General features: G+C 31.3%; 3 protein-coding genes across 3 annotated transcripts in view; all 3 read right to left on the bottom strand.

The window, feature by feature from the left end:
- Window positions 1–1953: 1953 nt before the first annotated feature.
- On the bottom strand, window positions 1954–11060 carry LOC143245852 (treslin-like). The gene is made up of 6 exons (XM_076492107.1): window positions 10867–11060; window positions 10455–10597; window positions 5789–5898; window positions 4393–4474; window positions 3667–3749; window positions 1954–2197 (listed from the first exon to the last, which is right to left on the bottom strand). The coding sequence occupies exons 1-6, from the start codon at window positions 11027–11029 to the stop codon at window positions 1954–1956; spliced, it is 825 nt and encodes a 274-aa protein (XP_076348222.1). The 5' UTR covers window positions 11030–11060.
- Window positions 11061–11077: 17 nt separating this feature from the next.
- On the bottom strand, window positions 11078–15249 carry LOC143245851 (uncharacterized). Its single transcript, XM_076492106.1, has 4 exons — window positions 14956–15249; window positions 14025–14139; window positions 13130–13247; window positions 11078–11113 (listed from the first exon to the last, which is right to left on the bottom strand). Exons 1-4 carry the CDS (start codon window positions 15071–15073, stop codon window positions 11078–11080), a joined length of 387 nt encoding a protein of 128 aa, XP_076348221.1. The 5' UTR covers window positions 15074–15249.
- Window positions 15250–15328: 79 nt separating this feature from the next.
- Window positions 15329–15812, bottom strand: part of LOC143245850 (uncharacterized) — a 53223-nt gene continuing 52739 nt past the window's right edge. The window contains exon 5 of the mRNA XM_076492104.1: window positions 15329–15439. Within this exon, the coding sequence (XP_076348219.1) occupies window positions 15329–15439 (111 nt within the window). The remainder of the gene's footprint in view (window positions 15440–15812) is intronic.

The raw sequence follows: 15812 nt of genomic DNA, 5'->3' as shown, positions 1-15812 counted from the left end.
AAATGTGTATACATCAGTGTAGAAGTTTACAAAAGCATGTAATAAGGTATGCTGTGTCACTAAGTTTCTAATGATCTTAAATGTACCAGGAATCATTCTTCCTTGGTGTAACACAGTTGTGTTAAGGTTATTGCAACATGCATGTCAGTAGGATTAGCTTTTCACATGCACCCAACTGTAATCTAAGGTTGATGAAGATAAAAGATGGAAAACTAGCTTCATTAATACAAGTAATACAAAGTAAAGTTTTACAAATTTGATTCTGTGTCAGCATTATTACATAATATCAAATGGACAGTCAGAGTTAAGCCTAGATATTTAATAATGACCTTTCGAAACACAATAGAAAAGTAACATTTAAAACAATTACTAAAGTCTCAGTGTGAATGTTTGATAATAATACATGGTTTATCTTATTGAATTACAAAAACAACACTGACTGGCAATATTTTAAATTTGAGTTGAATTCATTCAACACCAGATGGATTCTGTAAAATAAAATATTTTTATAAGTGACATTTGTATGAATTCTCAGTTTTAGAAACATTTACATTTCTCTGTAAAATGTTCCTTAAAACAAATATGATTTCCTGTGGTGAGATTTCATTATTATATATCCGTCTTTCTAGATTAAAGTAAAATTTGTAATAGATTTTATTTTGTAAAACTGTGTTTTTCATTCTACTACATGTAGTTTATTGTGACTGATATACAGTAAACATAATGCTTAAAAAGTTTTCTAAATAAACCAACTTTATTATTTCTCAATCAAAAGTTTCCATTAATACATTCAACACCTGTTTTTACATTTGTTTATATAAAACTTGATACAGCTGGGTGTAAAATTATCAACTAAACTTGATATAGCTGGATGTAAAATTATCAATTCAACTTGATACAGTTGGGTGTAAAATGATCAATTAAACTTCATACAGCTGGATGTAAAATGATCAATTAAACTTGATACAGTTGGGTGTAAAATTATCAATTAAACTTGATACAGCTGGATGTAAAATTATCAATTCAACTTGATGCAGCTGGGTGTAAAATTATCAATTAAACTTGATGCAGCTGGGTGTAAAATCATCAATTACACTTGATACAGTTGGGTGTAAAATCATCAATTAAACTTGATACAGCTGGGTGTAAAATCATCAATTAAACTTGATACAGCTGGGTGTAAAATCATCAATTAAACTTGATACAGTTGAGTGTAAAATCATCAATTAAACTTGATACAGTTGGATGTAAAATCATCAATTAAACTTGATACAGTTGGATGTAAAATGATCAATTAAACTTCATACAGCTGGATGTAAAATGATCAATTAAACTTCATACAGCTGGATGTAAAATGATCAATTAAACTTCATACAGCTGGATGTAAAATAATCAATTAAACTTGATACAGTTGGGTGTAAAATCATCAATTAAACTTGATACAGTTGGGTGTAAATCATCAATTAAACTTGATACAGTTGGGTGTAAAATCATCAATTAAACTTGATACAGTTGGGTGTAAAATCATCAATTACACTTGATACAGTTGGGTGTAAAATCCTCAATTAAACTTGATACAGTTGGGTGCAAAATCATCAATTAAACTTGATACAGTTGGGTGTAAAATTATCAATTAAACTTGATGCAGTTGAGTGTAAAATGATCAATTAAACTTCATACAGTTGGGTGTAAAATGATCAATTAAACTTCATACAGCTGGATGTAAAATCATCAATTAAACTTGATACAGTTGGGTATAAAATCATCAATTAAACTTGATACAGTTGGGTGTAAAATCATCAATTAAACTTGATACAGTTGGGTGTAAAATCATCAATTAAACTTGATACAGTTGGGTGTAAAATCATCAATTAAACTTGATACAGCTGGATGTAAAATTATCAATTAAACTTGATACAGTTTGTTACCATCTCTATGCAAGTCTCCACTAAACTAACAACCTATCAAAAAGCCAAGTTTAATCACCTTGTTACCATCTCTATGCAAGTCTTCACTAAACCAACAATCTATCATCAAGCCACGTTTTACCATGTCATTACTATCTCCATGCAAGTCTCCACTAAACCAACAATCTATCATCAAGCCAAGTTTTACCACATCATTACTATCTCCATGCAAGTCTCCACTACACCAACGATCTATCATCAAGCCAAGTTTTACCACGTCATTACTGTCTCTATGCAAGTCTCCACTAAACTAACAATCTATCATCAAGCCAAGTTTTACCACGTCGTTACTATCTCTATGCAAGTCTCCACTAAACTAATAATCTATCATCAAGCCAAGTTTTACCACATCGTTACTATCTCTGTGCAAGTCTCCACTAAATGAACAATCTATCATCAAGCAAAGATTTAACCAATGAATATTTTTATCTCGTGAGGCAGTTCTCTAAAGAATGGATTCACTCTGCCATGTGACTTAGGATTAACTTGTTTGTATGTGAACCACAACAAACAGTTTAATGTCTCATAGAATGAACGTCACGGACTCCAATAAAGAACTTTACAATTTAGTGTGGTTTTAGATATGGTCAACCTCACCTGAAACTGTATGTAAACAACCTCACTCAATAGATACTGCCTAATCTACAGTTCTCAGGTTATCATGGGTTTACTTTTTTTCCTCATGTGAACTAATAGCTTTTAATCTGACAACTGCATGTATATATGTAAAATGGCTCATTTGGGTTGAGAAAGATTTTACGTGAGGAGGCGAACAATGTTTCGAACCTTCTTTGGTCATCGGTGAACCTGACAGTGACCAAAGAAGGTCAAACATTGTTCACTCTCTACGTAAAAAACTTCAACCCAAACTAGCCATTTTACATATATTTTCTCTACAAGTGGGTTTTCTTGACATCACTGATGACAACTGCATGCTTATTGGTTATATATCCATAAATTCAGTTAATTTCAAAATTACATCCAATACTTGGTGAACCTGAGTTCACCAAACTCAGTTCACCAAATTATACCAACTCTGAGCAGAAACAAGTAAGATTAAATAAAATGAAACTCTTTAATTTTGAATATGATTTTATTTTCTAGTTTTTAAAGATATAAATTACTCTAATTAAACTTTAACAGTTTGCTATCTGATAATTTTATCCTGCTACTTGATGTGTGTGTTTATAATAAACAAAACATAAGTATATAATGTCCGGGATTGTCCCTGATGGTAACATGTGACAACTGTGGAATTTTTATCTGAAAAACACCTTTAATAACCTTGCAATATCACCTTCCTGTACAATACAATTTCCAAGATATAAAAGGCTAAACTACTGAAACTTTCTTTGTAAATCACCTCGCATATAACAAACAAAACATATTAAACTGTAAATTAAAGTACAATAATTCATATACATACTTTATTTATGCCAACAAATAAAACTAAAAAACTTATTTCATTATGAAGCCTGTTTATAAGTTAACATAGTTAAGTGTTTACTTTATCCTTGTTTAATCTGGAGATGGGACAGTGGGTGTAGTTGCAAATACTCGAAGTTTTCAATCTTTATACTAGTGCATGTTTTAAGATAACATTTCACATTTATATACTGTTATTTAATATTTTAGGTAAAACTTTTAGATTATGAAGAATACAACCCTTAAATAACTACTGAAAATTAAATCTACTCACTTGTCTTTCACAGTCTCCAAAAGGAACTCATTTAGCACTGATGGTCCAGAGAGGAAAGACATGGTTCTCAGCAATCCTACTATCTGATATAAAGAAACCAAAACCTAATGAAGTATATGCTTCTTAATGTTAAGTAAAGAAACTAAAACCTAATGAAATATACTTTCTAACATACATAAAGAAACCAAAACCTAATGAAATATACTTCCTATCATTCATAAAGAAACCAAAACCTAATGAAATATACTTCCTATCATTCATAAAGAAACTAAAACCTAATGAAATATAGTTCCTGACATTCATAAGCTAAAACCTAATGAAATATAGTTCCTGACATTCATAAGCTAAAACCTAATGAAATATAGTTCCTAACATTCATAAGCTAAAACCTAATGAAATATAGTTCCTGACATTCATAAGCTAAAACCTAATGAAATATAGTTCCTAATATTCATAAGCTAAAACCTAATGAAATATAGTTCCTAACATTCATAAGCTAAAACCTAATGAAATATAGTTCCTAACATTCATAAGCTAAAACCTAATGAAATATAGTTCCTGACATTCATAAAGAAACTAAAATATAATGAAATATAGTTCTTAATGACATTTGCAAGAAAACCACACTGTAAAATATGCAGAAAACTTAACTGTTTGTAAAATAATCACTGTTTCAAAAGTGAGTAATAAAGGAATATTAACATGGTAATAATATCAAACATTCACCTTTTTAACGGTTTCTTCCACTGTACTTTCAGAAGGCATAGCAGCTTCCATTTCTAGAGCAAACAGTGCCTGTATTTTATACCTAACAAGAACAAAATGTGTGTATACATGTTCTAATATGCAAAACACCAATTTAACTCTACATGTGAAGTAGGCATTTCAACATAATTCTTGAACGTAAAACATGTTTATGTTTTATCTATTTCAAGATATCTTTATTCATAAAATCAATACTAGGAACAAAACTTACTACTGACAATATCATTATTCATAAAAACAATACCAGGAACTGAACTTGCTACTGACAATATCATTATTCATAAAACAATACTAGGAACTGAACTTGCTACTGACAATATCATTATTCATAAAAACAATACCAGGAACTGAACTTGCTACTGACAATATCATTATTCATAAAAACAATACCAGGAACTGAACATGCTACTGACAATATCATTATTCATAAAAACAATACCAGGAACTGAACATGCTACTGACAATATCATTATTCATAAAAACAATACCAGGAACTGAACATGCTACTGACAATATCATTATTCATAAAAACAATACCAGGAACTGAACTTGCTACTGACAATATCATTATTCATAAAAACAATACTAGGAACTGAAGTTACTACTATGAAATATTCTTCTGCTTTGTTCATTTATTGTGTTAAACTAGTAGAAAAATTGCTTTAAGACCCTTGGTCACAAAAAACAGACCTCTATAGGCTTCATGCTAAGTTTTTTAAATATTATGCCCCAGGTGGTGCTGACTGGTAGAAATAAACTTATGGATTTTATTATTCAGAATATTTTTTTCAGATTTGAAATCCAGAAAGTATGAAAGAGATACAGCTGTATATAACAGTGATGGTTTTAAAAGTTTCACTGTGTCCATCTTCTCCACAATCAATACCATACACCTTACTTTGTTCTAACCTAATTTGATTTTGACTTCTCAGGGCACTTGTTCTCATCACTACACTTTCAGCATCATTTCTTCCCTTCCAGTTAATATGATTTCCTTGATTTGAATCAAAATCTAAAGGTAAACAGCACCTAAAAAATCTACTTTCTCTCTATCTTTATATTCTTGGCATTTCACAGATTTAACTAACAAGTATATTTTTTCAATTAGAAGAAGATTTTTAGATTGTATTATCCGATCACAGTTAGGTTGTCTGGCACCTCTGATCTTTCTTTATTTTAAAATTGGGTCAGTTCTTCATGACCAGAGGTCTTAATACAAAATTAAAAAGTGAACAATGTTAAAATTATTGTACTTTATTTTAAATATATTAAAATAGTACATATATGTACTGTTAAAAAGCATACAAGGATTCCTTAGACTAACTAATTATCAGGTTAAACCAGCTCTGACACTCACTCTTTAATTCTTTTGTTCTTTGCTCCTGGTTCTAAGTTTTCTTCATATTTGGTATTAATTTGTTTAGCACTCAATAGGAAGTGTTTGTCCATTAACTCTCGAGCAGCAACCTAAGAACATTTATGTATGAACACACTGAGGTTTCAATACACTCGTCACAACCTAAGAACATTTATGTATGAACACACTGAAGTTTCAATACACTCGTCACAACCTAAGAACATTTATGTATGAATACAATACTTAAACTATACCTAGCTAGGATTTTAGTTTTTCATAAATTGTTGTCCAAAACTGAGAAAAAAAAAGTTTTTATTCTATAAAAGCTGATTAACTAGTTACCAGCTTCACCTTCTGCTGTTGAAAACATTTCATGTTAAAATTTCAAACTTCTACAAATAACTGACAAACCAGTTTAACATCACTGATGACAAATCAGGTTATCATCAGTGATGATGTATTTTTAAAGAGAGATTCACAGATTTAATATGTGACAAAACACATTAATATCTTCTTTAACTAGAAGTAAAGTATTTTGTGGTAGAGTAAGGGAAAAACAACAAACACTAATATCTTCTTTAACTGGAAGAAGTATAGTATCTTCTGGTAGAGTTAGGAAAAAACAACAAACACTAATATCTTCTTTAACTGGAAGAAGTATAGTATCTTCTGGTAGAGTTAGGAAAAAACAACAAACACTAATATCTTCTTTAACTGGAAGAAGTATAGTATCTTCTGGTAGAGTTAGGAAAAACAACAAACACTAATATCTTCTTTAATTGGAAGAAGTATAGTATCTTCTGGTAGAGTTAGGAAAAAACAACAAACACTAATATCTTCTTTAACTGGAAGAAGTATAGTATCTTCTGGTAGAGTTAGGAAAAAACAACAAACACTAATATCTTCTTTAACTGGAAGAAGTATAGTATCTTCTGGTAGAGTTAGGAAAAAACAACAAACACTAATATCTTCTTTAACTGGAAGAAGTATGATATCTTCTGGTAAAGTTAGGAACAAACAACATTTCAATGTAAAATTGGGACCACGTGACTCTTCCATTCTATGTTAACATTTCACATACCAATAGATATTCAGATATTACACAAACATTTTTTGATATAAATTACTGGCACTTGTGTTATAGTTAAAAATACAACAAATAAATAAAACTATAATTTACACAGTTTAAACCTTTACTGAAGTCATATGATTTCCACTTAGAAATGACACTACATGTACAAGTTTTGACATGATCTTTAGAAGTTACTTACAAGACCTACTTTATATATTTTACCCCTGGTCACATTGCTTCACTATTATTTGCATATTTCATTAATCAAAGTTTATTTTATATCTTACCATATATCAGAATATTGACTTTCTGAACTTTTATCTCCATCAATCCTTCTTTGGTTTTCTGTATTTCATTATTTCTAATATTTCATGCTATAATACTACTAGGCTGAGATATATTAAAGTTTTTTGCCATAATATTGTATGTTGGATGACTTTCATGTGTCCGTGTTTATGTCACATGACTCTTATATGAATAGTTTTGAAAAGGAAGCTTTCAGTAGAAGATAGAGAGTAAAGAGTTCGACTCATGAGTAAATTTGATGAAAATTGTTTAGACTTACCAGTTATAAATAAAATAGAAGATAACTCAGTTTACAGAATGTTATAGGTTGTTTTTATACTGCCACACATAGAATGATGTCATATAAAACTGTCTTCACACATTTATAGGTTTAACCAATTATTAATTAGCTATATAGTTGTTAAAAACAGATTTGAATATAGTTGACATTAAGAAACTGAACAAAGGTGCACAAACATTTAAAAATATTACATTAAGAAACTTAACAAAGGTGCACAAACATTTAAAAATATTACATTAAGAAACTTAACAAAGGTGCACAAATATTTAAAAATATTACATTAAGAAACTGAACAAAGGTGCACAAATATTTAAAAACATTACATTAAGAAACTTAACAAAGGTGCACAAATATTTAAAAATATTACATTAAAAAACTAGGTTTATCTGATGTTCCAAGTCAATTATATAAAGCATTAGAATTTTGATACTATGCCCTTGTACAAATTAATTGAAACAAGAAGGTAAATTACGATTTTTTCAAGTTTTTGCAATTTATTTCTGAGAATCCAAAAATTACTCGCAAATTAATACGATATGACTGCTTTTATTTTTCAGAAGATCATTAATCCGCTTTCACATCGAGTCCATGAGTTGACTGCAATCTTTACTAATTTTTGGATTGCGGTACCACACCTCAATCAGCTTATCTTTCATAGTACAGTCTTTTCCCCGAAGTCTTTCTTTACAAATCGCCCAAAGATTTTCAATAGGATTTAAGTCCAGAGAGTTCTCAGACCAGTCCAGCACCTTTGTTTGCATTGTAGTCATAAAATTCTTCACAAGTTTCAATGTGTGGCATGGAGCCAGATCTTGCTGAAAAATGCCAGATCCATCTGGAAATCTCTTTTTCAATTCTGGAGCGATTCTTCTCTGCAAAACTCGATGTACTGTGGTCCTTGCATCATACCTTCTACGATAGGTAAGCCTCCGACGCCATAGTAGTTGTGAAAGCTCCAAAACATCTTCTTCAAGGGATGTTTTACAAAGTGATTGATGTGAGATTCTCGAAGTTTCTCACCTGGAGATCTGCGAACATGTAGACTTCTTTGACCCTGTACGAAGAAATGAGTCTCGTCACTAAATAACACCTTCCTCCACTGTTCTTGCATCCAGTTCTTGTATTTCAGACCCCATTGATACTGTTTTTTCTTCATTGAGTTTGTAAGAAGTTGTTTTTTGACTGGTCTCCTTGCCCTTCTAACACAATTTTGAATGATGTAATATTCCTCAACATTTCGTCATATATCCCAAAAATAGATTGACCGTACTGCAAAACACAGCTAATGACGCAATCTGTGTGAAAAAATGACTATTAAAGGAAATCAGCGAGCCTACACCGGCTGCCATGCTGAAAATATTGTAAAATGACCATTTGTTTCAATTATTTTGCACAAGGATGTATCTTCAAACCAATAAATGAGATAAAGATATAAGAGGGAATCCAACATGTAAAATAGAACTCACAGGTATTTACAAGATAAAATGTGGTATGTAATAATATTTATATTGGCTAAACTAAATGAAATTTAAAATACAGATTACAAGAACATAAAGGTTTCAGAGAAATCTCATATATATCCTCAAACATATTAAAGCTATCCAACATACAATATTATGGCAAACTAACTAATCTCAGTCTAGTAGTATTACAGAAATAATGAAATACAAAAACAAAAGAAATAAGTACAGAAAAAACCCAGCAAGTCAATATGTTGATATGAAATAAATGTTGACCAAGAAAATATGCAAATAATAGTGTGACCAGGGATAAAGTAGGTCTTGTAAATAACTTCTAAAGATGACATAGATTATGTCAAAACTTGTACATGTAAGGTGTTATTTTAAACTGTGTAAATTTTTTATTGTAATGTTAGATAACGTGCGTGTTCAAAAAGTTATTTTATGACAAATATGGAAACATTCATTGAGAAAATAATTAAGAACTTTTGTAATGACGAAAAACCACTTAAAATAAAAATGTATCCTCAAGATAGGCATGTAAAGGTATTAAAAAACTTTAATTACAATAAAACACAGAACCATCTTAGGTCACCTTCAGGCTAACAAAGAAGGTCAAAATGTTGTTCTGTACTTTATTTAAATAAAAGTTTTAATATCCTTACCAGCTATCTTGGGAACACATTTAAGAACTTTATTTCTTATCAAAAGCGTGTTTTAGAGATCAAATATAAATCAAATAAATTTTAATACAATATTCCAGTTCCAATAAATATTTGTTAGAAAAATAGTGTGTGTGTGTTAGTACACATGGTATATCTACTCTTGTGTCAGCTATTTCAACTTCTACTAAAACAATTTTTACACAGGAATGTGACGTATGTGTCAGTACATGTTTAACATGGTGCATCTAATCCTGTGTTGTCTATTTTCGTTCCTAATAAAACAGGAATGTGACGTACGTGTTTAACATGGTGCATCTAATCCTGTGTTGTCTATTTTCGTTCCTAATAAAACAGGAATGTGACGTACGTGTTTAACATGGTGCATCTAATCCTGTGTTGTCTATTTTCGTTCCTAATAAAACAGGAATGTGTCAGCATATTTAACATAGTGCATCTAATCCTGTGCTGTCTATTTTCGTTCCTAATAAAACAGGAATGTGTCAGCATATTTAACATAGTGCATCTAATCCTGTGCTGTCTATTTTCGTTCCTAATAAAACAGGAATGTGGCGATGCGTGTCAGTATGTGTTTAACATGGTGCATCTAATCCTGTGTTGTCTATTTTCGTTCCTAATAAAACAGGAATGTGACGTATGTGTCAGTATGTGTTTAACATGGTGCATCTAATCCTGTGTTGTCTATTTTTGTTCCTAATAAAACAGGAATGTGTCAGCATATTTAACATAGTGCACAGTGTTATCCATTCCCATGTCATCTTTACTTTCTTCTACTAAAACAGGAATGTGATATATGTATTATCATGTTTAACATGGTTTAAGATATTAAAACAACTGTTACATCAACCAGTGCATCAAAACATACCTCAAACTGTTTCTTGTCCTTCACAAAGTACAAAACCAAGTTGACAAGAGTTTGAACAGATGAGAGAAGTGACGTTTCTCCTTCGATAGCCATGTTATAAACTTCTTTCAAGTGTGATACTAGCTGGTTTTCATCGGTGAAACCTGTATGAAGTGAAAAAAAATGAAATTAATGAACTAAAGCTGAACTAAGCTATAAGGCCCAAATTTTTAATAATTAACTGGAGTTTCAAGTTTAGTATAAGGTCTTAAAATCAGAGACAAAACAAAGTCTCATAAACAATACAGCTATTTGGATGGAAATTTGTACTTAAAACTCTGACTAAATTTCTAATATGTTGTTCATCTATTTCACAAGTCCGACTAAACTTCTAATATGTTGTCCACATACTTATATACTTCAAAAGCCTCACCTTGGCCAGTCAAATCTGTACTGGAGATGATCTGTTTCTTATCTGATTGTCCTTTGGCTACTTCCTGAATCTTTTGAGAACTCTTGCAGAACTCTACATCACCTAGCTGTTTATACTTGGTGGAAATATTTCTTTTCTGAGTGTTGACACTTTTATGCACCATATTTGCTGATCGAAGTGACACATTAAGAGTTACACTACTGACATTTTCTCAGCCTGGGGCTTCTCCGCACTTCACAGAAGGTTGCTTCACAAATAACAATGAAAGTAAAAATGAAATGTCTTATTCAATTTAATTGTACATCTTAATTCAGTATCAATTACATAAATACAGTAACAATATATTCACTCACAAAAAAAAATCAAAACAAGAAAATGTATAACTTGGGTAAGTGTTACACACACACAAACACAAAATAAATAACAAAAATTATTTATGAGGATTTAATAATATTTGATGTTATATTTAGTAAGTAGACACAAGATGATACTTGTATTAGATTACAGTGTGTACATTAGTTAATATTCAAGATACAACATTTACATTAGATAGCAGTGTTTACATTAGTTAATATAAAGATCACATTTGTATTAGATTACAGTGTGTACATTAGTTAATATACAAGATTACATTTCTATTAGGTCACAGTGTGTACATTGGTTAATATACAAGATCACATTTGTATTAGATCAGTGTGTACATTAAATAATACACAAGACAACATTTATATTAGATTACAGTGTGTACATTACTTATGACAGAATGTTAATAGACACAGCTGTAGTGTGTACATTACTTATGACAGAATGTCAATAGACACAGCTGTAGTGTGTACATTACTTAAAGACAATGTTAACAGACACAGCTATAGTGTGTACATTACTTAAGACAATGTTAACAGACACAGCTATAGTGTGTACATTACTTAAGACAATGTTAACAGACACAGCTATAGTGTGTACATTACTTAAGACAATGTTAACAGACACAGCTATAGTGTGTACATTACTTAAGACAATGTTAACAGACACAGCTATAGTGTGTACATTACTTAAGACAATGTTAACAGACACAGCTATAGTGTGTACATTACTTAAGACAATGTTAACAGACACAGCTATAGTGTGTGCATTACTTAAGACAATGGTAACAGACACAGCTATAGTGTGTACATTACTTAAGACAATGGTAACAGACACAGCTATAGTGTGTACATTACTTAAGACAATGGTAACAGACACAGCTATATAGTGTGTGTACATTACTTAAGACAATGTTAACAGACACAGCTATAGTGAGTACATTACTTAAGACAATTGTAACAGACACAGCTATAGTGTGTAGATTACTTAAGACAATGTTAACAGACACAGCTATAGTGTGTACATTACTTAAGACAATTGTAACAGACACAGCAAAAATGTGTACATTACTTAAGACAATGTTAACAGACACAGCTATAGTGTGTACATTACTTAAGACAATTGTAACAGACACAGCTATAGTGTGTACATTACTTAAGACAATGGTAACAGACACAGCTATAGTGTGTACATTACTTAAGACAATGGTAACAGACACAGCTATAGTGTGTACATTACTTAAGACAATGGTAACAGACACAGCTATAGTGTGTACATTACTTAAGACAATGGTAACAGACACAGCTATAGTGTGTACATTACTAAGACAATGGTAACAGACACAGCTATAGTGTGTACATTACTTAAGACAATGTTAACAGACACAGCTATAGTGTGTACATTACTTAAGACAATGTTAACAGACACAGCTATAGTGTGTACATTACTTAAGACAATGTTAACAGACACAGCTATAGTGTGTACATTACTTAAGACAATGTTAACAGACACAACTATAGTGTACATTACTTAAGACAATGTTAACAGACACAGCTAGTGTGTACATTACTTAAGACAATGTTAACAGACACAGCTATAGTGTGTACATTACTTAAGACATTGTTAACAGACACAGCTATAGTGTGTACATTAGTTAAGACAATGTTAACAGACACAGCTATAGTGTGTACATTACTTAAAACAATGGTAACAGACACAGCTATAGTGTGTACATTACTTAAGACAATGGTAACAGACACAGGTATAGTGTGTACATTACTTAAGACATTGTTAACAGACACAGCTATAGTGTGTACATTACTTAAGACATTGTTAACAGACACAGCTATAGTGTGTACATTACTTAAGACAATGTTAATGCACATTAATGATCAATCACCTTGCTCTGATTTAGCTTTTCTTTGACTTTCCAAGAAGAACCTTTGAGACTTGGATACTTTGGTCTGTAAAGGATCTGAAGAGCCTGAAGCATCTTACTGTCTTCTCTAGTAACATCCCTGGAAGTAAATAACCAAATTAGTGTCACAAATAATTGTTGTTTTTTGGAATTTTGCACAAAGCTACTCGAGGGCTATCTGTGCTAGCCATCCCTAATTTTGCAGTGTAAGACTAGAGGGAAGGCAGCTAGTCATCACCACCCACCGCCAACTCTTGGGTTACTCTTTTACCAGCGAATAGTGGGATTGACCGTCACATTATACACCCCACGGCTGGGAGGCGGCGTGTTTAGCCTTGACGGCTGGCGCTCAGCGACCCTCGGATTACGAAGTCTCACGCCTTCTGCTGCTAGGCCATGCGGGCCGTCACAAATAAAATGAAATATGTTATTGGCTTTGATACATATCTTACATGTGTATGAAGAAAGGTCTGTTATTATATGAACAATACTGACATGTTAGTGACAGTACTATTAGAATATTACATGGTTTAAAAAACATTGAACCAAAGAAAGGTTTGTTATTATATGAACAATATTGACATGCTAGTGATAGTACTACTAAAATATTACATGGTTTAAAACATTGAACCAAAATGTTTATTCTTCATTACTGTTAACAATTTATGTGTATGTATATACTGTAGTTGTCTCTTTTCTCAACATAATGGACCTCTATCAACAAAGATCTGAGCAGACTGTTTGGTATAGGAAATTTAAAACACAATAATATTCAATACTCTAATAAAAAAACAGACTGGAAATCAACCTGTGACTAATGAAATCAACAAAAGGAATACAGAAGTGTTAAATAAACAATCGTTGATAAAATAATAACCTGCATCCACTTAGTTTCTCCTGAAGCTCCAAGTCGATAGGTTGCGAAGGAAACCACGATTCTAGCGAAGACGACTGAAAATTCTGAAACTGTTCACAGGTAGTGTCTTCTTGATCTAACATAAAAATTTACTTTTATATCACAGCTTACTCCTTATAAAACTAAAACTTATGATTACACTACTATTAACTTACATCATTACCTGAATACAATAACTAGTTCTTTAGTGTAGATTCTAAGTATTTCACAGAGCTGTTCCTTTTAAATAGAAATATGTACATATAAATATTGTTTTAAAAGATAATAACTGTCATTTAAACAGAACCTATGTAGTTAAAATATGTTAGAGGTTACATTAGGGATAGAGTTGAGTAGTTACTAATGCTACTAGATTAAATTAGGAATGGTTAAGTTGGGTACTTTGTTATCATCACAGATTAGATTAGGGATAAGGTTGGGTACTTTGTTATAATCATAGATTAAATTAGGGATAAGATTGGACACTTTGTTATCATCACAGATTAAATTAGGGATAAGGTTGGGTACTTTTTTATAATCATAGATTAAATTAGGGATAAGGTTGGGTACTTTGTTATCATCATAGATTAAATTGGGATATAGAGAGTATTTTGTTATCCTTAGATTAAATTAGGTATAAGGTTGGGTACTTTGTAATGGTGATACATTAAATTAGAGATATGGTTTAGTACTTAATGCTGATAAATTATGGATAAGATTGAGTACCTTCTAACAGCTATGATAACAGCACAAACACTGATATTTCCTACTAACTTTATATTTATCAATCAGTAATACATTAAAGTAATTTTTGATTTGACAAAAGAAGCTCTTAAAATTGTAACAATGATCAACCATTCCTACATAGTGTGTATGGGTTTAACTCTGTTACACACAGAAACAATCAGGTTACCTTTCTGGGACTGGTAATTAGTGAGAAGACTTTCTACAACAGCCTTTGTACACTGACCTCCAAATTGGGATAAACTTTCTTCTTGTTTAGCAAAGATGCTGCAAGTTTGTTTGTACATTGTGTCAGTGTCCACTGGTGATAAAATACTCAATGTGGCCGATGAAGAGGTCAGAGGACACAAAACACCACACACAGACACCCTATTGTCCGACTCCTCAGTGCATTCTACAAGCTAAAATAAATTTTGTGTATTCAATACCACTCACATAAATCTAAACAACTATTAAAATGCTAGGATGTCAACATTTTACCTTATAAGAAACAGCTGACTGTATATAAAACATGTAGTTCAAGTTAAAATTATATTACTTTATCATGAAATATCTTCTGCTATCACACACTGAACTAATGTCATTGTTCTTATGAAAATAATACTCAATGTTCTGTGTTTTCCAACACAAAAGTACCTATCAACCTTTTCACACTGTGAAAAAAAATTTCAAAAACAGAATTTTTTACTTAGTTTTCAAAATGTTTAATAAATTTCCAATCCCAGATTGATTGATTGATTTAGTGTTTTATGGCACAAAGCAGCAGGCTATCTGCACCAGACATTCGGAAAAATGTAAAAAAAAAATAAAATAAATGTAGTAATAGAGATAGATGGAAATGAAGGTAAAACAAAAGTATAAAACCAATGTTGACACCTAGTCTACAATGTTAAGATAGAAGGCAGAGTATAAGAAGTTGTAAGGTATTTACTCTAGCAAAAAGGTAATGATCATAACCCACCAGGAAGACTAATAGGTAAGTTCAAGAACCACCGTCACCTGAAGTTGGTCTTTCCAGTCCTGGTT

This window comes from Tachypleus tridentatus, chromosome 3 (assembly GCF_004210375.1).
Source record: "Tachypleus tridentatus isolate NWPU-2018 chromosome 3, ASM421037v1, whole genome shotgun sequence".
Lineage (NCBI taxonomy): Eukaryota > Metazoa > Arthropoda > Merostomata > Xiphosura > Limulidae > Tachypleus > Tachypleus tridentatus.
Note: the sequence above shows the minus strand (reverse complement) of the source record. Positions and strands in the feature narration are given on the sequence as shown.

Excerpts from the sequence above, each read along its gene's own strand:
- LOC143245852 (XM_076492107.1), bottom strand. The coding sequence starts at position 11,029 with ATGGTGCATAAAAGTGTCAACACTCAGAAAAGAAATATTTCCACCAAG. Across the intron at positions 10,598-10,866 it reads TACAGATTTGACTGGCCAAG|GTTTCACCGATGAAAACCAG; the intron begins GTGAGGCTTTTG and ends CACTTCATACAG. Across the intron at positions 3,750-4,392 it reads TGGAAGAAACCGTTAAAAAG|ATAGTAGGATTGCTGAGAAC; the intron begins GTGAATGTTTGA and ends TCTTTATATCAG.
- LOC143245851 (XM_076492106.1), bottom strand. The coding sequence starts at position 15,073 with ATGTACAAACAAACTTGCAGCATCTTTGCTAAACAAGAAGAAAGTTTA. Across the intron at positions 13,248-14,024 it reads GAGAAACTAAGTGGATGCAG|GGATGTTACTAGAGAAGACA; the intron begins GTTATTATTTTA and ends ATTTACTTCCAG. Across the intron at positions 11,114-13,129 it reads AAAAGCTAAATCAGAGCAAG|CAACCTTCTGTGAAGTGCGG; the intron begins GTGATTGATCAT and ends TTATTTGTGAAG.